We start from the raw sequence: 24,221 nt of genomic DNA, 5'->3' as shown, positions 1-24,221 counted from the left end.
CACGAAGAATGACATTTAAACAAAGAGCACATTTACCGATCTAGTGAATATATATAATCACACAAATAATATATTACGTAACAAACATATATATAAAGTTAAGAACATGACTATGGAGTTAATAGCATACTGTATATTAAATGTCGGCCTTCCGTGTACCCCTTCATAACAGAAGAGAATGGTACATCTGAGATACCTTAGGTTAACCTCTCGGACCAATCAGAGAAGAACAACGTGGCGCTGTCGGAGTAGGGTCCAGCTTGCAGCCCCGGAGAACAACACCCTGGCGTGACAGCAACAACCCAGGCGCGACGGAAGTATTCTGGTGTGACGGAAGTGATTTGTTTTTTAAACCTTTTTTACACACCGCTATCAGAAACCAAAGATCAACCATGGAAGTGAGACTGTCAATATGCTTAAAATATTGAGTAATATTCATGCTGAAGCCGTGCCGTGGTTTATTTACTTTTCGCTAAAAGTAAACTGTCATTGTCTCGATAGAGCCCCGCCCCTTCAAGGAACAGCTGATGTTTGTAAACCTAATCGTCTGTTGTGAACCATTAACAAATTAAGAACGTGAAATTATTTAAACCTGGACCTTTTTCACATTTAAAGTTCATGTCCAAGGTATCATTATCGAAAACGATGTATCTGTTATTACTTCACATCCAAATGTAATGTATGAAATGTCACTCTCTCCCGCGCTCTTAATGTGTTGCCTATTGTGTTTATTTTTTCCCTTTTGTTTGATTGTCTGTACTGTCTGTATGTATTCCTTTCTTATTTGTAAGGCGTCTTTGAGTATTTAGAAAAGCGCTATAAAAACGGATCAATTATTATTAAATGTATGTGACATGGTTCAAACTCAACCATGTCACTTTCATACCTTCGATTGAATATCGAAATATTACTCCAAACTTCGTTATTTTATGTCTACCAGTTCTAGTAAAAAAAACAACACTGACACTTTCTTAAATAAATGTTTTATAGATCACATTCAAAGGTGTCATAAAGATGTAATATTATAATATTTAAAAAAATATTCATCCATGCAACAAAAATAAACAATAAACAGATACTTTTGGGTGACTATTGTATAATACTTTATCTAAGATTTTTTTTCTTACATCTATCACAGATCAGAGGACCAATCACACCTTGTCCTCTCCGCAGAAGCCCACTAGCCACAGTAAGCCTGTTAGCTCTGCATAACGGGGTCATCCCTATGTTCCCCAGGTCCTATGTTCCCCTGGTGCAAAGGGTTAGGGTCAGGTTTAGGGTTATGGTTTGGGTTAGGGTGAGGGTTAACCCTAAACCTAACCCTAACCCTAACCAATCGGAGGAGAGACATTCTAACCGACCACAGGCGAATCAGAGGCGAAAAAGGCGGTACTTGCCCCTGCCATCCTACGGACAAAAGATATGCTCACAGGGTCCTATGGTACCCGGTCACATACAAAAGGGGACCCGGGGAACATAGGACCCGGGCAACATAGATACGCTCCCTGCATAACCCCTCTAGCCAGTTAGCATGTTATGCCTGCAGAACCCCACTAGCCACAGTTGGCATGTTATGCCTGCAGAACCCCACTAGCGGCAGTTTGCTGTGTAGAAGCCCACCAGCCAGAGTTAGCCCTGCAGAACCCCACTAGCCATGGTTAGCTCTGCAGAACCCCTCTCGTTACAGTTATGTTATCTTTTCAGAACCCTGCTAGACAGTTTCTGTTGCCTTTAATCCAGAGGCTTGTAATCCCATCCACAAGCTTCTGCTGCCTCACCATCCAGAGATCAGTTAGCATATTGGTTAGTTTCTGTTGCATTTTCACCTAGAGACCAGTTAGCATGTCTGTTAGCTTCTGTTGCTTTTTCATCTAGTGGCAAGTTAGTATGTCTGTTAGCTTCTGCTGCCATGTCATCTGGAAACCAGTTAGCATGTCCGGTAGCTTCGGTGGCCTTGTCATCAACAGAAGTTAGCATGTCCATTAGCTTCTGTTGCCTTATCATCCAGGAACCCATTAACAGGTTTTTATGATTCTGTGGCTTTTTAGTCCAAGACAGGGCTAGCCTTACTGCTAGATTTAAAACCCCAGACCTAGCCTAGCTGTTAGCTTCTAGTGTTGGCTATCAGTTAGGCCAGACATTGGGTTTAAAAGCTGGATTCCAAGCTGTTCGCTTGGAATCCAGCCCCATGCACTACTGGGGGCTTTCTCTGCTGCAGTGATTTTAAAGCTAGTTTAAAACGAGAATGGAGAGCACAGATACATCTCAGCTCTCAAGAATGTTTTACAGCTTTACAGTATCAGTGAGATAGTCTCCATGTTCTACTGAATACCTCCAAGCATCCTAACACTAAGCTATCCCTGACGCTCGACTACATTCTACAATAAACCTTTTTAAATATCCTATTCGTTATTATTATTACTTCCTTCACTATTCATTATTATTAACTTACTTCCTTCACTATTCATTATTATCTTGCTTTCAACATGTTGGTTCAATAGTACTATGGTGGTACAACAACACGGTTTCTATATTGAAGTAGGTATAATGAAGGGCGGTTCCTGTGTTTGTGCTCTAACTGGTCGGATGAGCAGATTGTCACGATGGGATTGGCTACAGCTGGAGGAAGCCCCAACCAGTCTTAGTCTCTCAATGCTCAGACGGTCAAGGCAATGCATTCTGGAAAGTGCCAGGCAGTTGTGGCTGATTGAAGCCCCTCCCCCTTATTCTCCCATGATCCTTACTTCTGTCCCACTGTCACAGTGGTGACAGTCTGCATGGGCGTGGCCACCCAACACACAGGTTTTCAACCTGCAGTCCTGCGTCAGCCATGTTGGCTCCCTGGAAATTTCCACGGCCGTTTCTTAGCAACCGATGCCTCTCTGATGCCTTCAGAATGGTGTTTGTGTTGCCATGGAGACGACAAGGAGAACGACGACCATGGTCCATATTTACAGAAACTTACGAGGGAGGACCGACACAAAACCCAGAGAATGTGTGTGCGTTGTGTGTGTTGTGTGTGTTTCTGTCTGTGTTTGCATAATATGTAAGGTGTGTGTGTGTGTGTGTGTGTGTGTTTCTGTGTGTGTGCTACGCCAGGCTGTTATCCCTCAGGTCCTCCAGGATGTGGACCAGACTCTCCAGTCCCAGCACGTAGCCGCGGTCCGGCCCGTCGTGCACCGCCGTGTCGTCACGGAAACCCTTGAAGGTGGAGTGAGCGAAGTCTATCATACGCAGGTCTACCAGGGGGGCAGCGGCGTCGGGGCGGGGGGCAGGGGAGGATTGGCTGGGGGGGGGGGCTTCGGGACACGTTGCGGGGCAGGGGTGGCTTGTGGGAACGGCTTCGGGGCGCGGTGTAGAGCAGGGCTGGCTGGGCGGAGGGGCTTCGGGGCGCGGTGCAGTGGAGGTGTGGCTGGGCGGAGGGGCTTCGGGGCGCGGTGCAGTGGAGGTGTGGCTGGGCGGAGGGGCTTCGGGGCGCGGTGCAGTGGAGGTGTGGCTGGGCGGAGGGGCGTTACAGTTTGAGGCTGTGAGGGGGACTATCTGAGTAGGGGGAGGCAGCGAGGTTATCCCCTCTGTCGGTAATCTCATCCCTGGCCCCGCCCCCGGTTTTGTCGTCATGGAGATGTCCCCCTGACCGGAAGAGATCTGCGGTTGGCCGTGCTCTGGAGGTTGAGCCCGGGTGCCAATGTGTGGCTCTGGAGGAGGTTGGGGCCAGGGAGCACTGTTTGGGTCTGACGGAGGTGGAACCTTGAGGCCAATGTGTGGTTCTGGAGGAGGTTGGGGCCAGGGGCCACTCTGTGAGTCTGGAGGAGGTTGGGGCCAGGGGCCACTCTGTGAGCCTGGAGGAGGTTGGGGCCAGGGGCCACTCTGTGAGTCTGGAGGTGGTTGGGGCCAGGGGCCACTCTGTGAGTCTGGAGGAGGTTTGGGCCAGGGGCCACTCTGTGAGTCTGGAGGAGGTTGGGGCCAGGGGCCACTCTGTGAGTCTGGAGGAGGTTGGGGCCAGGGGCCACTCTGTGAGTCTGGAGGAGGTTGAGGCCAGGGGCCACGATGTGAGTCTGGAGGAGGTTGGGGCCAGGGGCCACTCTGTGAGTCTGGAGGAGGTTGAGGCCAGGGGCCACTCTGTGAGTCTGGAGGAGGTTGGGGCCAGGGGCCACTCTGTGAGTCTGGAGGAGGTTGGGGCCAGGGACCACTCTGTGAGTCTGGAGGAGGTTGGGGCCAGGGGCCACTCTGTGAGTCTGGAGGAGGTTGAGGCCAGGGGCCACGATGTGCGTCCGGGGGAGGTTGTGGAACCTTATGCTGCTCAGTGAGGGGCACTGCCGTGCCTTCGGCTTCCTAACAAGCAAAATCAATGATTTGTGAATTAGGTAACGATGCGATAACAAGTAATGATGAGAAATTAAAGGATAACTTTATAAAGGATCATTTGCAACCTGGAGCCTACTTTTCCCAATCATATTGGGTCTCAGGGACTAATGTGGACAACAATGTTTTTATTTGTCCCTATTGAAATGACAATAGGGATTTGTCCTGTAACAACGCAACGAGATTTCGGAGGGAGACTTCACTCTGAGAGATTTGGTTGGACACAATAACAAACAAACCGGATCAAACGACTGGGAAAGAAAAGTTGTATTTCTCTGTAGGGATCCTTTCCATAATGTAAGAATATAATCTGAGCCTGTCAGGTTGACATTTGCTACTCTTATGATGAGATATTAGTTAACAATGATATTTGTTAATAATAAGATATTAAGTTATGAGGATTTATTCCGTTATAATGAGATATTAACTAAGTATGAAATATTAAGTCAAGATGAGATATCTGTTAATGATGACATATCAAAGCCAGAGCAATTTGTTGAAATTCTCTGTAAATCCTGAAAGCAATCAATAAATCCAATGCTCTGACTGAAGTGAACAATCCGGTACCTGTCTTTTGCTAAAGCAAGCAAGCTAGTCATTGGTTTTGGGGAAATGGCTTTGGAGGGAGGCCTGAAGGGAGGGGTGAGGTTGTTTTGGTTGGTTCCTTTTAGAATCTAGCTCACTCTGGCTGGTTTCTCCAAAGTTGCCTACCCTGGCTTTAAGTACACTAAGTTATGTTAAGTAATGCTCAAGAAATATTATGTATCGATGAAATGTGAGTTGAAGATAAGATAAAGTAATGATGGCATATTAATGTTGTCGTTTTGTGGCTGTGGAGCAGGACTCACCTTCCCCTCGTAGATGATGAGCAGCGATGAGGAGTAGAAGCGGTAGGACGTCTGCCCCTCTAGCACCGCCTTCAGGCTGCCAAGCTTGCTGAGGATTGGTTCAAATAGGTCGCGCCTGAGGCCCAGTCCGTTGTGCATGTACTGGTAGAGGGCATGGCGGAAGCCCTCCATGGTCAGGCTGCGGCCGTAGTACTTGTTCCTGCACAGGTAGTGGCCCGTATCCACCTGGTACACCTGGAGACGGAGATATAGTGCTTTAGGGCGGCGGCAGGTAGTACATCCGCATAGCCACCAGGGGACAGAGATATAGTACTATAGGACTGTGGCACTAGGTAGTACCTGCACATAACCACCTGGTACACCAGGAGATAGACGTATAGTACTATAGGTCTGTGGTACTGCACATAGCCGTAGTAGTATAGTATGAGTTAGTGTGTGTACGTATCCACCTGGAGACAGAGATATAGTACAATGATAGTAGTACTATAGTATTAGGTAGTATTTGCATGCAATACAGCTGGACCTCGAGGCTGGTCGAGGTTATCATAATTAGTAGAAGTAGTACTATAGCAGTATTATCATTAGTAGCAGTAGTAGTACTGCAGTACTAGCTCGTACCTGCATGCCACAGAGCCGGACCCCAAGGCTGGCGGAGGTGCTCTGCTGACACTTCCTCATCTGTCGGGCAGCCTTCTCCTCTGAGGCGTCATCCCCGTGCTGCCGAGTCCCCATCTTCAGGTCCAGGATGCAGGGGTACAGGAAGTGGTGCACCACGTTCTCTAGCAGCAGGAACTCTGGGGAGCGCTGAGGAACAACCAGGTGGTCGTCGTGGCAACAGCAGGTCTTTGATACCAACACAGTGAGCTCTCCCATTACTCTTTTCTTGTTCCTGCTTCCATTGCTAAGCCCTCTGTATGGATGCTTTGGGCGATAAATGCTCTAAGAAATGTAGGTGTCTGTTTATAGAGATATTGTGCTTTGCAATCACTTAAATATGAGAAGAGACCTGATCAATGAATAGCTAAAGATTTAAACAAACACTAACTTCAAGAGATCATTAAGTTAAGCTTAGGTAGTGGTTACAGGTAAGGGTTATGTAGTGGTTCTACTGGAAAGGGGTAAGGCTTAGGGCTAGGTTATGGTTAGAGCTAAGGGCTAGGCGGTTCTACAGCCAGGATACTGTATAGCCGTCGGTCCTTGGACTGGGAGCGCATGCGGCTGAGCTGCTGCTTGTGGCAGCGCAGGCTCCAGGGGTTGTGGCTGATCTTCTCTGAGCCCAGGCCGCTGTTCCCGTCCAGCATCTGGAAGGGAACTTCAGAGTGGATGTGGAGCTCCAGCCTCGGGCTCTTGAGGTCCGCCAGGCTGGGAAGACAGGGAGACCTGATCAGATTAACCACCCCCTGGAGCTGGGCCAGGGCCAGGCAGCACAGACCCCACGTTTCAATGTTATATCAAACATGTTCAAATAAGAAAGAAAGCACTTAAATTGTAAAATAAATGCTAGTTCATATTGTTATATCTTGAAGAGTTGGGATCCAACCAGTGAGGTACACATGGATACTAAAACTCTCATACTAACGTATTCCAGCTATCATCCTCAAGCGAACACCCCCAATTTAACAACCTCAGGCATACATTACGCTCTAAAGCTAACGCCGGCAAGCAAGCATCCGCAAGCCAACATCCTTATGCCAACACCGTCCACCTAGCATCCTCATGCTCCTCATGCTCACTCCCTCAAGATAGCATCCTCAAGCTTGCATCCTCGGGTCTGAAGGCCTTTATGTCGTCCGTCCCCTCTCCCTGGGAGAGCCTGCAGGAGGAGCTACGGGACCTAATCACTCTGTGGATCTAAAAGTAAGTTAGACAAGCTAGCTTACTTAAGTACAAACTGCTGGAAACCGCACTGCCCTTTAATCTTATAGGACTAACCTGGTCCAATGAAATGAACCATAAAGTCGCTCAATGCACATGGGCCCTCACCTCTCGGTGGAGTCGCTCTCCAGCACCTCCCTCCGGTCTGCCCGCTCGTCCTTGTATTCGGCGGAGGAGGAGGAGCGGTGGAGGCTGCGGCGGGAGTGTTTCCTCCGGGGCTGCTCCCTCTCAGGGAACTCCCTCTCCTCGTGCTCCCCCGCCCCCTCTGAACAGCTCTCCACGTAGGGGTAGGCCACCAGGTTGATGTAGCCATCAGAGTCCCCTTCAAAACACACCAGCACCACGCCTGCAGCACAGCGGCGGTGACGATAGGAGCCGAACACGTTACTAGGGGGACACGTTTTTAATGGAACATGTCAGACTCATTAGTAGAATGTAGTCGGTTATGATGTACACACACCTTTGTATTCGGGGGTGAACTCTTTCATCTCGGGTGGAAGGGACTCGTAGAAGCGCTGCTCTCTGCTGATCAGAGGTTTACACACCGTGTGGTCGTCGTAGCGCATCATGCTGGTGTGACCGCCTACCTACACACACACAGACACACGCGCACACACACGGTTATGTTTGCGTGCAAAGATTTAGTTCATATCATTTTGTTTTAGAACTTATACCCCACCGTAGTTAAACACTTCTGGTTAACAAAGGGTTAAACACAGGGCAAAAAATCATGGTCTGTCTTGGATAAATTATGACCTTTTAAAATGGATGAAAGAGCAGCACCTTGCTTTTTTAAACTGCCATCAAAAAAAAAAAAAAACCAACACGACACGACTCTTTATGCTGGGATAAGGAATAAGGAAGAGAAGGAGATTATAAGGTCGAAGGAAACTTTTTTACAACAGCAACTAAAATGATATGGGGCACCACCTAGTGATGGTCCACCACTAGACCACCACTAGACAAAATGCTTGAATAGAACCTAAATCGAAACCTTATGGATAGAAAGCAGAGGCCTTCAAATCCCTTGTTTGTAGACTATGCGGCTGATACTACCCAGGGTTTCTCAGTTAACCAGGACAGAGTGTACTAAGCAACTATACTAAAACATTTCACAAGGTCAGAATTCATGAAAATCATCAGGTCTCGCAAACCTTTAAGAGCATAAGATGGGTTTGGGATGGAAACATCAGTGCTCTTACGCCTTGGTACATGGCACAAGCTAACCCAATTACTTCCATCATTCAATTCTGTACATCCCTTGGGCAGTTCCCAAATGCCTGGGAATCTGCTATTGTCACTCCAATCTTTGAATCTGCTGACCCACTTTCCATATGTATTTTTAGGCCAATCAGCATTCGCCCGACAGCATCGAAGGCTGACGAGAAAAGGGTAGCTGAGCAGATCATCTCCCTTCTCAGTAACAGCTGTGCGTCCCTCCACCCTGTGCAATTTGGCTTTGTCGCCAAACCCTCAACAAAGACAGCTTATTGTCTCTTTTCAGAGATACTCGATTTGGGTGATGCTTTAGGTTGTTTCTTGGTCAGAGGCACTGAAACTGTCAACCAAAAAGATCTTTGTGAGCCTTTCTAAGCCATCCAAATTGAACTGCTCTCATTGCGCAGGGAAATGTGTGGAATCATACGATACTAACCGGGCTAAATCGGTTCCCATAAATTATTATCCATCTAAGTCCAAGTGGCGACTGTTGAACAGCAAGGACCTATTCTTGGTCCACTCCTATTCAGTCTATAAATCAACGACTCTTATTTCGCGGACAACACCGTTTTATTTGTACATGGCAGAAGCGAAGCAGATGTTTTGGATAAGCTCACCAGTTCAAAGGCTTAGGTCACACATTCTTTAGACCTTCTAGTGAACCTCACATACTTGTAGATGGTGAGCAATTAGTTTGTGAGTGAATTCAAATATCTTGGGGTGGTAATTTAATTTTACCTCTATTTTAAGCCCAACCTTCTGATGATTTTCAGTCATCTGAACTGCTGTTTAACAAGCTGCTTGGATAATACTATATGACCTAAATATCATATTTTAGATGATACTATATTACCTATTTTACGATATATCATTGCCTATATTACCCATTTTTGATAATCTTGTATTACCTGATGGACAAAGGGCTCCAGGGAAACACCTCCTCTTGGTGCCAGAGCAGCCCCGCCCCCCAGTGAAGCCACGCCCCCGTGCAGCTTGGTCTCCATGTTGTTGGCCTGAGGGAGGCACATGGCTCCTGCACGTACTGCACCTCCTGTTGAGAGACAGGTAGCGTGAGCAGTTACACACACACACCCACAGATGCTAAACCCGAGCAACCTTGGGTGTTAGCTCTAGCAGACGTTGTTCAGATGCTATTTGTGAGTTACCCTGGGCATTAGCATTAGCAGACTCTGTTCAGATGCTAAAGGGACAATTTCCACCAGAACCGGCACGGAAGCGCCACGGCAGTAAAAACGGTCGCCGAAAATAATAGAATCATTATAGTCAATGTAGGCTATTCCACTGGATACGGTCACGGTTGTTAACGATACTTGCCTTGTATTAAATGGGTTATACTATTGATATGTAGTTGAATATCCTGAACTCGTCAATAATATTGTATGAATCATTCTAATCATAATAATTTTTACAATTCATATAGTCCTATTATAATTATGCACGTCTTGAGCCATCAGCCGGAACTTGCTCGTACCGCTTTCAGTGGGGATTGCAGTACGGGACACAGGCGCTTCGCTGCCATGCCGCTTCTGTGACGGTTCGGGTGGAAATTGGCCTTAAGTGTTAGCTACCCTGGGCGTTAGTTGAAGCAGACTGTGTTGAAGATTTTAGGTGTTGGCTACCAAGGCCATTAGCTCTGGCATACTGTGCTGTAATGCTAAGTTTTAGCTACCCTGGGCGTTAGCTCTGGTCCGCGGTGGGGGGGAGGGGGGGGAACACGGCACCACAGCCTGCTGGGAACGCACGCTGGCCCCGGGCGGAGGCGGAGCCAGCCCGACGGCCACCTCTCCCAGCCTTCTATCAAAGCGCGCCAATCCACTGCACGACAGCACGGGCGACAAATCACGATGGAAAGGTGGAGGATGGGAGTCGTTTACCAGGCTGAGTCTGGACTACCTAGAGAGAATAGATACACCTTGTTAAAATACCTTATCAAGCTACATTGAACCAGCATAATAAACAACCACATTAAACCATATTAACGCTACCATTTTTCACCAAAAAATAATGATATCCTTAAGTATAGAAAAGATTTATACTATTCAGGGTAAAACATTCGATTTACTGTAGTACAGAAAAAATATATATACCAAAATAAAAAAACATTTATTTATGCTAAACTGTAGAAACATTTTATAGACTTAAGTATAGAACATTTGTATGGGTAGACAAAATTAATGAACTTAAGTATAACAAAAACATTATAATATATAAAAGTTTTGATTTTTTTTGCTGTACTAATGTATAGAAAACATTTAATATACTAAACAAAAAATAATGTAGGTGCTAATGAATTGAAAAATGGCATAAGTATATTAAATATTTGTACCACAACAAAGTAGCTATGCTCACATTACATGATCTCCCAGGTGAAGACGAAATGATTTTCTATTTTCTATTTCACAGCACTTAATCCCAAAAATATTTAACTACAATGTAAACTAAAGTTACTATGAAAAAAATATTCAAAAACGAACCTATAGCTAAAAAGTAAACACCTGACATTATGAATATAATCTATATACCTACAATAAGTATTTTTAACAAAGAGAGCCAGAGGGACTAACAGCTAGTAGTGACTGTTTTCAGTAGCTACCTGAGTAGAAGTACGGAAACTGACCAATGAGAAGCGCTGAATGGATGTCACACCTGAGAATATAAGTTCAAGTCTTTCCTACCCATGACCATTCTCAACAACAACAAGCTAATCGTTAATCATGTTCTGTCAGACAGTCCTTGACCTCCCCAGCCAATCAGCTTAGAGTAGTTCTGATAACCTCATCAGTAGCTGCTAGATGGGTAGCAGACGGCTAGCTGTCCTGCTAGCCAGTAACATGTACATTCATCTCCTATCCTAGATGCTGTGTGTCCAGTATAAACTGCAGAAATCATGATTTACTTGACAATTTGAAGTACGTAGTAGAAGCCACGACCCAAGGCTTGATAAAACCTGGAATTCCCTCTGTTCAAACTATTTAGTTTATATGATTGACTATGATATAAGGCTGTTATTAATAGTTAATATGATAGAGTAAGATATAAAGTTGTTACTTATAGTAATTATGAGATAAGTCTTTTATTACTAGTTAGTTAACTTGATAGACTATGATATAAGGCTGTTATTACTAGCGAGTTAATATGAGAGACTATGATATGAGGCTGTTATAAGCAATAACAGCAGTATATTATTATAATATAGAATTATTATGATTATAAATAGTATATGATATATATATATATATATATATATCATATATAATTTATAATAGTAATTCTATATAATAATAATAATAATATACGGCTGTTATTTAGCCTTAATTAATGTGATATATGATATTCAGCTGTTATAAATAATTATATATATATATATATATATATATGGCTATTCTTACTGATTATAATGATAGACTTTGTAAGGCAGTTATAACTGGTTACAATGTTAGACTATGATATAAGGCTGTCCTTACTAGTTAGTTAACATGATATAATATGATTAAAGGCTGTAAGTTAATATGATGGACCACAATCTAAGGCTGTAGTTACTAGTTGATATTATAGATTAGGATATAAATTAATCCAAAAGTTACGATGATTATAGTCTATTAGATGGTCTCGATATATATCCCACAATGCAAGAGTCAGGAAGAGATACAATCCTAAGAACCCCGAGGCAGTTTCAAGAAAAGTTACCTATGGAAGTTAGTGGAACCCAGGTGCCCCCCAGAGTGTATACGAACCCACGCCATTAGCCCAACTAGCTATACACTACCATCATCATCTATTCAGAGTAAGGCATAAAACTGGTAATCCCCTCGTCCGAGACCACCCGAGGACCCAGACTACCTACCTACTTAGACTGGCTCAGCCTGAACTGGACCACTCCCTGCACCTGTAGGCATCATAGAGCAAGACGCCCTTACCCTACCTGCTCTTTAATGACATGTATGTACTATCAATAATAGCATCTGCTAAATGACCCAAGTAGGAGTAGTTGTATCAGTAGTAGTAGTAGTAGTAGTATTTGTAGTAGTGTTAGTACTTCTACCTGTACAAGTAAAAGTAAGGGGATTGTGTCTGTTTGACCACAGTCTAAAGATAACATCAGCTTTCAGGTAGCCTGACTATTGCAAGACCAATTGGTAAGTGGGTATCAGTCAGGAACCTCCCAGTTCATTTTCGAGGGGTTATCGTGCTCAGACCAAAAGGCGTCTGGGCGCAATTGGATAGCCCTGCAACCAATCAGAGCAACAAAACATGTGACCATCACTGGCAGCCATCTTTGTTGTTTATGAAAATTCCTCAACGGTGGTTCCATAGGACGCTCCTCTGTGTAGTCATCTTATAAAACACTCCCCATATTAGATAACGGTTTGCATTGGCCCGAGCCAGGCCAGATCTGCCGCAAATATGTCTGAACACACGGGGGACCAGACACATATGCTAGAGCAAAATAAACATGAGCCCGGAGATTTGTGTAATTCCTATAATACATTTTAGGTCCAATCTGGCCAGAAGCGTTTCAAACTCTGACCTCTTTCAACACACAGCATTCCTCTAGCCCAGGCTACCTGACAGCGTCAGAGCTGACTGCACTTCACTCCTCTAGCCCAGGCTACCTGACAGCGTCAGAGCTGACTGCACTTCACTCCTCTAGCCCAGGCTACCTGACAGCGTCAGAGCTGACTGCACTTCACTCCTGTAGCCCAGGCTACCTGACAGCGTCAGAGCTGACTGCACTTCACTCCTCTAGCCCGGGCCACCTGCCAGCATCAGGGCTGACTGTAAACTCCTCTAGCCCGGGCCACCTGCCAGCATCAGGGCTGACTGTAAACTCCTCTAGCCCGGGCCACCTGACAGCATCGGGGCTGACGGCACTACATTCCTCTAGCCCGGGCCAACTGACAGCATCAGGGTTGACCGCACTACACTTCTCTAGCCCGGCTCACCTGACAGCGTCAGGGCTGACTGCACTACACTCCTCTAAGCCCGGGCTGCCCCCTGCAGCATCAAGGCTGACTGCGCTGTACTCCTCTAGACAGGGCGACCTGACAGCATCAGGGCTGACTGCACTACACTCCTCTAGCCCGGGCTCCCCCTTTCAGCAGCAAGGCTGACTGCACTGCACAGCTCCCGAAACCCCCAGGCTACCATGGAACTATATGGCTAGCTGCTTGACCTTAGCCTGACAGCTAGCCAGCTCACCCTGGCTTACCTAAAATTAACCAATTGGTCTCTGGACCAAACCGACTCAGTAACCATTAGTTTTCAACCCTCGCAGATACTTGGATGTCTGTACTGGATGTCCGTCTCTGTATTTAAACGTGCGTTAACTGACATATGATCCCTGTCTAGTTAGCGCTGCAAGCTAACACTAGCAGCTCTGCTAATGTGACGGTTTGTCGTTACGCAGTCACTAACCGTCCAAATGGCCACTTACCGTCTCCTCCGCCGGTCACTGTCTGGGATGAAGCGAGGAGGTCGGTCAGGGTGTGTGTGGTCAACCGGACAGCTGTCCTATCCCAGCCAAGCTAAGCTGCCTCATAACTGGCTGCAAAAACATCAGAGCCGATCCATCCAGTGAATGGAAGAGCTAACGGTCGGAGCTAACGGTGCTACAGGACAGCTCCAAGTACTACAGCTAGCTGTTAGCCTCAGAGCCTCAGCGCTACAGCTAGCTCTTAGCCTCTGCTGCCCCCTACCGGACAGCCGCATGGTTGACGCAATCAAGCCGATAAACTTCTTCGCATGATGTAAAACTCGTAATGATTGGACATTCGTATCCGTTACTAAGTGGCGTAGCCAATCAGATAAGCGGTTACTCGTCGTTGACGACAACCAATGTAAACAAACACCGGAGGAGAAACGCGATGACAGTTATTTGTTTTGTGTCCCGAGTGTTTTATATTGTTTAGTTTGATATATTAGGACTCCATAGTCTGCAACACAGATCTGCATCTGCTGCAAACATGAACCTCGGGTGAGTAAGTGTTAGTTAGATATAAGAGCGATAGAACCTTAAGCGTAACTGCCAATTGCGATGTCCAGGTTTAACGTAAAGATATTTAGACCATGGGCTGGAGGCCATAAAGGTTTAAACATCTTAATCCGATTCGTTGAGACGTGTCAAGCTGTACTGCACTGCGGACGTCTTCACCATGATGCCTAAGCTTGACTCAATCGGCAAATATCCCAGCAACGGTTTAATTACATATTAAGGTACATATATGTATTTATATTGTATGTAAATGTTATTTATCATGTATTTTCCCCCAAATGCCATGTGTTTAATTCATTCATACTGTATCTTACTGTTTCTTTTCATATTTGTAACTATTTTTTATTGTCTATTTTTGTTAGTAGTATTTTCTATTTCCTGGGGATAAATAAAGTGATTGTGAATGGTGCTGGCAGCTAGAGGAAGGAAGACAGTGAGTAGACTAGAGGAGGTAAGAGGAAGGAGACAGTGAGCAGACTAGATGAGAGTAGAGGAAGGAGACAGTGAGCAGACTAGATGAGAGTAGAGGAAGGAGACAGTGAGCAGACTAGATGAGATAAGAGGAAGGAGACAGTGAGCAGACTAGATGAGAGTAGAGGAAGGAGACAGTGAGCAGACTATATGAGAGTAGAGGAAGGAGACAGTGAGCAGACTAAATGAGAGTAGAGGAAGGAGACAGTGAGCAGACTAGATGAGAGTAGAGGAAGGATATAGTGAGCAGACTAGAGGAGAGTAGAGGAAGGAGACAGTGAGCAGACTAGAGGAGAGTAGAGGAAGGAGACAGTGAGCAGACTAGAGGAGAGTAGAGGAAGGAGACAGTGAGCAGACTAGATGAGAGTAGAGGAAGGAGACAGTGAGCAGACTAGATGAGAGTAGAGGAAGGAGACAGTGAGCAGACTAGATGAGAGTAGAGGAAGGAGACAGTGAGCAGACTAGAGGAGAGTAGAGGAAGGAGACAGTGAGCAGACTAGAGGAGAGTAGAGGAAGGAGACAGTGAGCAGACTAGAGGAGAGTAGAGGAAGGAGACAGTGAGCAGACCAGATGAGGATAGAGGTTAGAGGAAATAAACAGTAAGAGCAGTCTTGCGGTGAGTGGTGAGTGGTTGATTGTATTGCTCTCCTTGTGAACAGAGATGGGTTGCTGCTCCACCTCGAGAATGGAAAGCCACAGCTCGTATTACTGCATCGCGGTGAGACATCAACCAATCACAACAAGTAACCAGTGGTAAATAAGTTAGTAAAAAGTTACTTCCGGAGACCAGAACTCACTGTCAAATTGTTTTCCACAGGGGAGACATCTGGGATAAACAAGGTAAGACAATCTATAGACACATTATATAATAAACTGTCTAAACCATATAGAATGTAATCTAGAACGTTAATATTAACCCTTTACAACCCTATAGACATATCATTTATTTTAACAGTGTATATATACAGTTTAAATGTATTAGTATCTGAGAACCCTTACTCGGACGGGGCCATCATCAACCGCTGTATCAATATCTGGATCAATCGCTCCAAACATCCACACACACCACCCTAACAAGTCCCGAATTACACTGGGTAGATCGCACAAGGTTTAGCCGTATAAAGTGAACACTATAAACTACAGTATTTATGAAACAAGTAAGTGAGACAATTTTAAAACAAATTAAGTGTAGATGATTATCTCGGCGTGACATGAATTAGTCAAAAAAAGAAGCTGACTGCGTTGGATGTCAACAGTATGTGTCATTCATCGCCAGCGTCTCTCCTGGCTTTAATACAAATCTGTTGGGGCGAGGTTGTGGAGGGCTTTGTAGGTGAGCAGAAGGTTTTTTAAGTCAATCAGATTTTAGACAGGGAGCCAGTGTGGTTGGATGAGAATAGGGTTGATGTGGTCGGATGATCTGGTGCGGTTAATGATCTGGGCAGTCGAGTTCTGGATGATTTGAAGACTGTTGAGAAGTTTGGTGGGGAGGCCAGATACAATAGAGTTACAGTAGTTGAACCGGCAAGTGACAAATACATGGACCTATAATTGGGTGCTGGATTGAGACAGGGATAGGTGAAGTCTGGAAATGTTGGGAAGGTAGATGAATGCAGTCCGGTTGACTTTAGAGCCTTTAGTCTTCCTGATAACATTAAGTACACAACTCCATAATGAATAAAACACATTGATTCCAAAAGACTAAAGTGCTATAGCGCTGATATTCAAATTGGGGGCGAGAGCACATTCAAGCGTAATGCTCTTTGGCAGATGGAAGGAACTCTGAAAAATTATATTGGTAACAGATCTTTAAGGGAAGCCAGGGAGTCCACGTTGGTTTGATCACCCAGACGGCCCTTTATATTTTGCACTATAAGGGGAACCAGATTCATACACTAAATGAGTGCACTATTTAGTGAACCAATTGGAACACAGCATAAGAGTCTGGAGCCAAGATGGCCGTCACTGTACATTGCTGTTTCTGACTGTGTTGTCTGACCAACAGCTCTATAGGCCTGGATTACCCAGAAGGCCGAAGGTCCCGCCAACCTCCTCCTTTGCCCCTCTCGCCTCCTCCTCCACCCGACGGAGCACCGTGACATCACGCAACTCCTCAAAGACACCTGCCAATCACACGACAGTGGGCAAGAGCAGAGCTGTGTCAGTATGTACTGTGTTAGTACTTTAGTAGTACTGTAGTAGTACCATGTTAGTTCTACGTTAGGGCTTTAGTAGTAGTACCATGTTAGTACTATGTTGGTGCTGTAGTAATTCCATGTTACTGCTGTTAGTACTGTAGTAATACCATGTTACTGCTAATTTATTACTGTAATAGAAGTATGTTAGTACTGTAGTAATGCCATGTAAGAACTAAACTAGTACTGTACAGTTTTACTGTACTATTATACTAGTAAAAGTACTATGTTACTTAGTACTGTTTTACTAAAATTTTAGCATTGTAGTATTCTCACAAATCTGAATTGAGATTAATGATCCAAAATCTGATGGCAGAAAAGTTGAAATCTGGATGAATAGAGCTTTTTTTGTTCTTTCACTTAATATTTATTTTAAACAATCATGTCGCTAGAAGCCGGGATATATAAGCACCTAATTGGCTATTAACCGTGCATACAAACTCGGCCTGCAGACGTCAAAAAGTGTCTGTAAAGGTTTAAAATGAACAAGTGTAGACTGGCCACTGTAGAGAAATCCCCTTCTGAAAGCTCAGTCTACTTCATCTTCAAATTAGTTTCCTTTGGTAGCTCCAAGGTGTATCTTTGCCCGTTCAGGTTTATGGCACAGAACACGGCCCGGGTTCTGTGCCGTCTTACCCCTGACGCTCTGCTATAACATAGTCGGACTGATGGATCCAAGATCAGTACAGTGCCATGTTAGCACTGTGTTAGTATTGTGGTACTATGTTAGTCCTGCAGTAGTACTATTTCAGTACTGTAGGTAACTGTAGACTATGTTAGTCTGCGAATTGAATCAGAGAATTTGTGTGTGTGTGCTTGTGCGTTGTGTAAGGTGTTGTCTGTACCAGAACGCTACAGACCCCGCCCGCGTGTTCCATCCTCCAATAGGACAACTAAGACTCCTGCCAATGGCAGGACAAGACAGACAGACGCTTTGGCCATTGGGGATGCTGGTGTGAGGGAGGGCTTGGCTCGTCTGACCAACCAGGAGCCGACTGCCAGCAGCCCGTTCCTCAGCCCAGGTCAGTAAGCCCCTCCCATATGGCCGTGGAAGGGGCTGTCATCTTTAGACCACTACATCCAGATGATGGATGCCGGTAGAGTAGACTCTGATAGCTGAATAAGACAGTTTCCTGTATTACAGTATTATGGTAATATAGCAGTGGTGTAGCCAATGACCATCTAGCGATACAAATCGACAGTCCTTGAGACAATGAGCAGCCGTGTTGATGTCTTTCAGATGAGGAGGAGGTCCTGAAGCCGTCTGCAGACCAGACCCAGGTCAGCCTTTCTCCTTCTACCCCTGAGGTCAGCCTCTCTCCTTCTACCCCTAAGGTCAGCCTTACTCCTGAGGTTAGCCTCTTAATTTCTCCCCCTGAGGTCTGTTAATACACCAGAGGTAGCATCTAGGTAGGTAGTAGCAGACATAGTATCTAGGTGTTCCTAGATAGTAACTGTGTATCTAGGTAGTACCAGAGGTAGTGTCTGTAGTATCTAGCTAGTGCTAGAGACAGTATCTAGGTTTTAATAGCGTATGGAGGTAGAGTTGTGTTTAGTGTGTATAATAAAGATTTGTTTCTGTCTCTACAGCCAGAGCAGAACAACCCCTTGCTCCTCCCTCTTAGAGCTCCGCCTCCAGCTCTAGCCCCTCCCCAAGCAAGAGCTCCGCCCCCATCCCTGGCCGCACCCGTTTCCCCTCCCCGAGCTCAAGCCACGCCCAGTGGTCGAGGGAGAGAGGGGCAGTCCAGCAGGTGTGGAGGGAGAGCCAGGTCTCACATATAAACACAAACCCTGTAAAACTCTATAAACACAATATAAATGTACAAACATTCACTGACTATATTCAGTACATACAATACACTTCACTTTCACACAATATAAATTTATACAGATTTACTATTTACATACTCACATTCACTATAAACTAACTATAAACAAACAATATACAATTTTATTATAAACATACTATACACTATAATTATACAGATATTCCTAATACCTAATAAGGTGTGTGTGTGTGTGTGTGTGTGTGTGTGTGTGTGTGTGTGTGTGTGTGTGTGTGTGTCTGTAGTTTCCTGAGGTCCATGACAGCACTCCTGGACCCTGCAGAGCTGGAGGAGAGAGAGAGGAGGAGAAGCAAACAGCAGGACCAACTGGTGAGGAGGAGGAGAGAGAGGGATGGAGGAGGAGAGGAGGAGGAGAGAGAGGGATGGAGGAGGAGAGGAGGAGGAGAGAGAGGGGTGGAGGAGGAGAGGAGGAGGAGTCATCAGGAGGTGTTGATGTTGTGAGGTGTGTTTGATTTGTTGTACCAGCGGGCGATTGAGGCTCAGCTAGCAGAACAATGTGAGCAGAGAGAGGAGGAGAAGAGGAGGGAGGAGGAGGTGGAGGAGAAGAGGAGGGAGGAGGAGAAGAGGAGGGAGGAGGAGGCGGAGGAGCAGAGGAAGATGAAGGAGCAGGCGGAGCAGAAAATCTTGCTCCTCCCTCTGAGAGCTCCGCCCAAAGCTCTAACCCCTCCCCAATCTCTAGCTCCGCCCCCATCACCAGCCACACCAGTGGCCCCTCCCCGAGCTCCAGCCCCGCCCCCTGGTCCAGGGAGGGGGGAGCAGCCGAGCAGCTGTGGAGAGAGAGACAGGTCTCTAACTCTCTCTCACACACACACACACTATATTCATACAATACACACATTCATTATATACATACCACACACTTAGATACACATGATTAAGATACAAACATGCATTATATACAACTCACTATACACACTAAATATACAGTGGTCAGTATATACAAACAGACATAAAAACGTGTGTGTGTGTGTGTGTGTGTGTGTGTGTGTGTGTGTGTGTGTGTGTGTCTGTAGTTTCCTGAGGTCCATGACAGCACTCCTGGACCCTGCAGAGCTGGAGGAGAGAGAGAGGAGGAGAAGCAAACAGCAGGACCAACTGGTGAGGAGGAGGAGAGAGAGGGATGGAGGAGGAGAGGAGGAGGAGAGAGAGGGATGGAGGAGGAGAGGAGGAGGAGAGAGAGGGGTGGAGGAGGAGAGGAGGAGGAGTCATCAGGAGGTGTTGATGTTGTTAGGTGTGTTTGATTTGTTGTACCAGCGGGCGATCGAGGCTCAGCTAGCAGAACAATGTGAGCAGAGAGAGGAGGAGAAGAGGAGGGAGGAGGAGGCGGAGGAGAAGAGGAGGGAGCAGGTGGAGAAGATCCCACAGCAGGTCATTAAAGGGAGAGAAAGGTCTGACACGCACACATACACACGACCTACACAGCTTAAAGTACTGTGTGTGTGTGTGTGTGTGTGTGTGTGTGTGTGTGTGTGTGTGTGTGTGTGTGTGTGTGTGTGTGTGTGTGTGCATGCTCAGCAGGAGGTTCTACTGAGTAGTGAGAAGCCAATCAGAGAGCTCCCAAGATCGCATGGCCATGTAGTGCTGAAGCAACACAGTGGTGAGAATCCCACGTTACTATAAAAACACGTCACTACAACAACACGCCACTAAGGAGATACAGAAGAGGTCCTTGATGTGTGTTTGTATATTCAGTCAGCATCAGAGGACCTAAAGGAGGTCAGGGAGCTAAGGGAGAGGAACCAACACGGAATAAGAAGCGAGGAAAAGGAGATCTGTACCAGGAGTTTGCGAGGCCCGAGAGAACAGACACTCCAAGGTACAGACACTGTCCTAGACACACACACACACACACACACACACACACACAGTCCTAGACAAAAACACACACACACACAGACACACTGTCCTAGACAAAAACACACAGACACACTGTCCTAGACAAACACACACACACACACACAGTCCTAGACAAATCACACAGACACAGACACACTGTCCTAGACAAACACACACACACACAGTCCTAGACAAAAATACACACGCACACACAGACACACTGTCCTAGACACACACACACACACCGTCCTAGACAAAAACACACACACACACAGACACACTGTCCTAGACACACACACACACCGTCCTAGACAAAAACACACACACACACACACAGTCCTAGACAAAAACACACACACACACACACAGTCCTAGACACACACACACACACACAGACACACTGTCCTACACAAACACACACACACACACAGTCCTAGACAAAAACACACACACACACACACACTGTCCTAGACACACACACACACACCGTCCTAGACAAAAACACACACACACACACACACACACACAGACACACTGTCCTAGACACACACACACACACCGTCCTAGACACACACACACACACACACACACACCGTCCTAGACAAAAACACACACACACACACACACACACAGAGACCTCATCTTATGTAATGTATGCTTCAGGGGGCTCCCTGCTGTCAGACTACCGGGCCCCTCCTCCCCACATCCCGAGCAGGACTACTTTCCCTACGTCCGAACAGCTGACATCATCCATCTTGAACCACTGGATCGCAATGGCACAGGTCAAACACGCACGCATGCACGTGCACACACAAGGACTGGTTTTATTAGACGCCATAGAAGGACACCCATTTCCTCTCTAGCCAGGAACATGAAAGTTATTCTTTTTGTAACTACATTGTATCATTACCCCTAATACCAGTAATATAGAAAATTGAAATTGGAATATAGCCAATGAGCCAATTTTCTTTTTACCATTGGAGAACATTCACTGCAGATTTTCTCCCATGTGGTTTGAAACGGTACTGAACCCCTTAATAGTGTCGACTGGTAGTTAGTTTAAAAGTTGAGTTTCTTTCCTCATAAACTCTATACCTGCTATGTCTTCAGTTGAGGATGTTCCCTCATGGGACTCTATCCCTACTATTGCTAGCTAAAGTAGGGTGTGTTTATCTTGCAGCCACCCCACATCCTACCCACACACATGGTCAGAAAGAAATACTACTGAGTCTTGCTGCTCTACGGAAGGTGGGTTTTTTTTCCACACACACACACACACAAAGCCACACTTTCTCACCCTTAAGCCCAAAACACACTGCTTTGCTGGAACAGAAACAGAAGATTGTAATCTTTAAAGGTCCCATGGCATGAAAATTTCACTTTGAGGTTTTCTCACATTAACGTGAGCCTGCCTATGGTCCCCAATTAGCTAGAAATGGCGTAAGGTGTAAAATGAGCACTAGGTATCCTGCTCTGCCCTGAAAAAACAAAGCTCAGACGCGCCAATTTGGAAGTTTCCCCGTATGTCGTCAAACGGGGACATGTTACCTCCCCTTTCTCTGCTTTGCCAGCCCAGAGAATTTGGCCAGCCAATGAGACAATGAGCTATGACCGTGCAAAAGCCAAATGTGCGTGTGTGTGAATAGTGAATACACACTGCACGTCGAGTACCCTTCTTTGTTATTTGGATAACCGTTCTGCTGTTGGTGTTATGGCGCATTACATGTCGGGTGACAGCTCAACGTCTCTTTCCACAATAAGACTCGTAGTGGGGGTTATCTCAGCTATGGTTGAGAAGGAATTGGGGGAAAGGAACTTTGGCTTTGACTCCTTGAACATCCCTCCCCTACATGCGGCGGTGGTGCCTCGGCAGCGGGCAACGGGGCTCCGGCGGGAGACAATCCCAGTCAACAATCCCTTTCTCCTCCATGTCGCGGTTCAGTCTTCTTCCGATTGATGTGGAAGTGGAAGAACCAGAGACGTCGGAGAACCCGACGCATTCATTTGAGATTCATAATATCGTCTGGAGGTGCACACAGCTTTTGGCCGTGTTAATATATATTATATGATATAGATATCTATGTATAATATGATATTATTTAGATAAAGAGCTCCACGACTCCCGCCGGAGCACCCGGAGTGTTCTAGAATATTTACAGAACACGGCCAAAAGCTGTGTGCGCCTCACCATTGCGATGCATCCACTGTAAATATGAGTGCATGGTACCGCGGCCTCCAGCTGCTCAGGGCCACACCTCCACCCTCCACCTTGACCCGTCTCTGAAAAACGGCACGTTTGTGGAAAGCTCATTGTGGGACTGGCTCGTAGTGGCTGTAATTCTGCACCAAGGCTGAATTTCTTGATCGTCTTCAAGTACTGTATTAGGGGCCCACTAACACCTATATAAAAGCATCCATAAAGTAGTATGCCACGGGACCGTTCAATTTCCAAATTAGACAAGCCCTGCTTGAAGTGGGTGAAATATTTCAGCCCTCTACATTTGTGCTGAAGGTGCTTTTCTCTTAAAAAAATGTGACCTGCTGCGTTCTTTGCATCTTTCAAACAATGTGATTCTAGCAATTTTGTTAGTCACCTTTATTTTATGTACTTTGTGCTTCAATTGGAACATCAATAACCAATTCTACCACTACTTACCTACCTCTCTCCGTCTCCATCTACCTTTCTGTCTACATGTCTGTCTGAGAAGGGTTTGTTGCAGAAGCAGAAAGAGCTGGAATCAAGTGGGAGACTCCTCCCCCCAGTGACATCACAACGCAGCTGACGTCCATCCCCTGGGGGGGTCTGAGCACTTCCAGTCTTTTAACAGTCAGATAGCAATGCATGTTGACCATGGTTGCCAGGTCTACCAGTGACCATCCCTTGGTACTCTGATCTCTGAATGTATAATAAAAGTATTTGTATAATAAATCTTAAATGTATCCTGTATGTATATTGATGTATATTATAAATGAGTATTTGTTGAACTCACTATACGATTAGACAGAATCACAGAAACGCTGTAGCTTCGTTCAGCTGCACCATTTCCATAATGTAAGTTTAGAGTGATTGGTCACCTGCTTGGCTAAGAAGCCAGGAGGGAAAATAGATCCATTCAATTGTAAATTAAGAGATTTCCATAGATTTCATGCAACATTTTCAATCCTTTAAACCTTTTAATCATTATAACTCAATGAGAAGAAAATCGCAGATCCCCTTGGTCCATCGCGTGCTGTAGGTAAGATTTAAGAGCTATTAGAGTGTAATTCATTAAAAATGGTATAGCCAGCGGTCAGCTTTTAGTGAGTGAAATGTTTTGCGAGAATATCTGTTTCCAGATGACTCTTTATGGAGCATTTTCAATTTAAGACCACTCCCAGCTAATTTAACCACTAAGTGAAGCTTTAACGTGATTGGTTCTGGGAATCCATCATGCCTGTCAATCAAAGGTGCGTGAAAGGCAGCACTTCCTGAATTCTGAAACATTTCGTTTCAGAATCTTGCATTAAAAGTGTTCAGTATAGTTTTCCTTATGAGACAGGCCACAGAATGAGCTGT

At 45.6% G+C, this 24,221-nt stretch overlaps 1 protein-coding gene and 1 long non-coding RNA gene across 2 annotated transcripts; one reads left to right on the top strand and one right to left on the bottom strand.

Moving 5' to 3' along the window:
* Window positions 1–241: 241 nt before the first annotated feature.
* ip6k1 (inositol hexakisphosphate kinase 1) lies at window positions 242–13,879 on the bottom strand. Its single transcript, XM_079747245.1, has 9 exons — window positions 13,759–13,879; window positions 9,994–10,217; window positions 9,212–9,354; window positions 7,546–7,672; window positions 7,194–7,431; window positions 6,391–6,572; window positions 5,829–6,004; window positions 5,211–5,444; window positions 242–4,332 (listed from the first exon to the last, which is right to left on the bottom strand). Exons 3-9 carry the CDS (start codon window positions 9,329–9,331, stop codon window positions 3,091–3,093), a joined length of 2,319 nt encoding a protein of 772 aa, XP_079603371.1. The 5' UTR covers window positions 9,332–9,354; window positions 9,994–10,217; window positions 13,759–13,879; the 3' UTR covers window positions 242–3,090.
* LOC307083381 lies at window positions 5,991–16,889 on the top strand. The gene is made up of 4 exons (XR_013812277.1): window positions 5,991–6,069; window positions 15,447–15,505; window positions 15,605–15,627; window positions 16,793–16,889. It is a non-coding gene; the product is annotated as an uncharacterized lncRNA (long non-coding RNA).
* The last annotated feature ends 7,332 nt before the right edge of the window (window positions 16,890–24,221 follow it).

Source organism: Pollachius pollachius (assembly GCF_949987615.1).
Source record: "Pollachius pollachius genome assembly, chromosome: 12".
NCBI lineage: Eukaryota > Metazoa > Chordata > Actinopteri > Gadiformes > Gadidae > Pollachius > Pollachius pollachius.
This window is presented reverse-complemented; position numbering and strand designations above follow the sequence as displayed.

Excerpts from the sequence above, each read along its gene's own strand:
- ip6k1 (XM_079747245.1), bottom strand. The coding sequence starts at position 9,331 with ATGTGCCTCCCTCAGGCCAACAACATGGAGACCAAGCTGCACGGGGGC. Across the intron at positions 6,573-7,193 it reads GAGAGCGACTCCACCGAGAG|CCTGGCGGACCTCAAGAGCC; the intron begins GTGAGGGCCCAT and ends CTGTCTTCCCAG. Across the intron at positions 5,445-5,828 it reads TCCGGCTCTGTGGCATGCAG|GTGTACCAGGTGGATACGGG; the intron begins GTACGAGCTAGT and ends CTCCGTCTCCAG.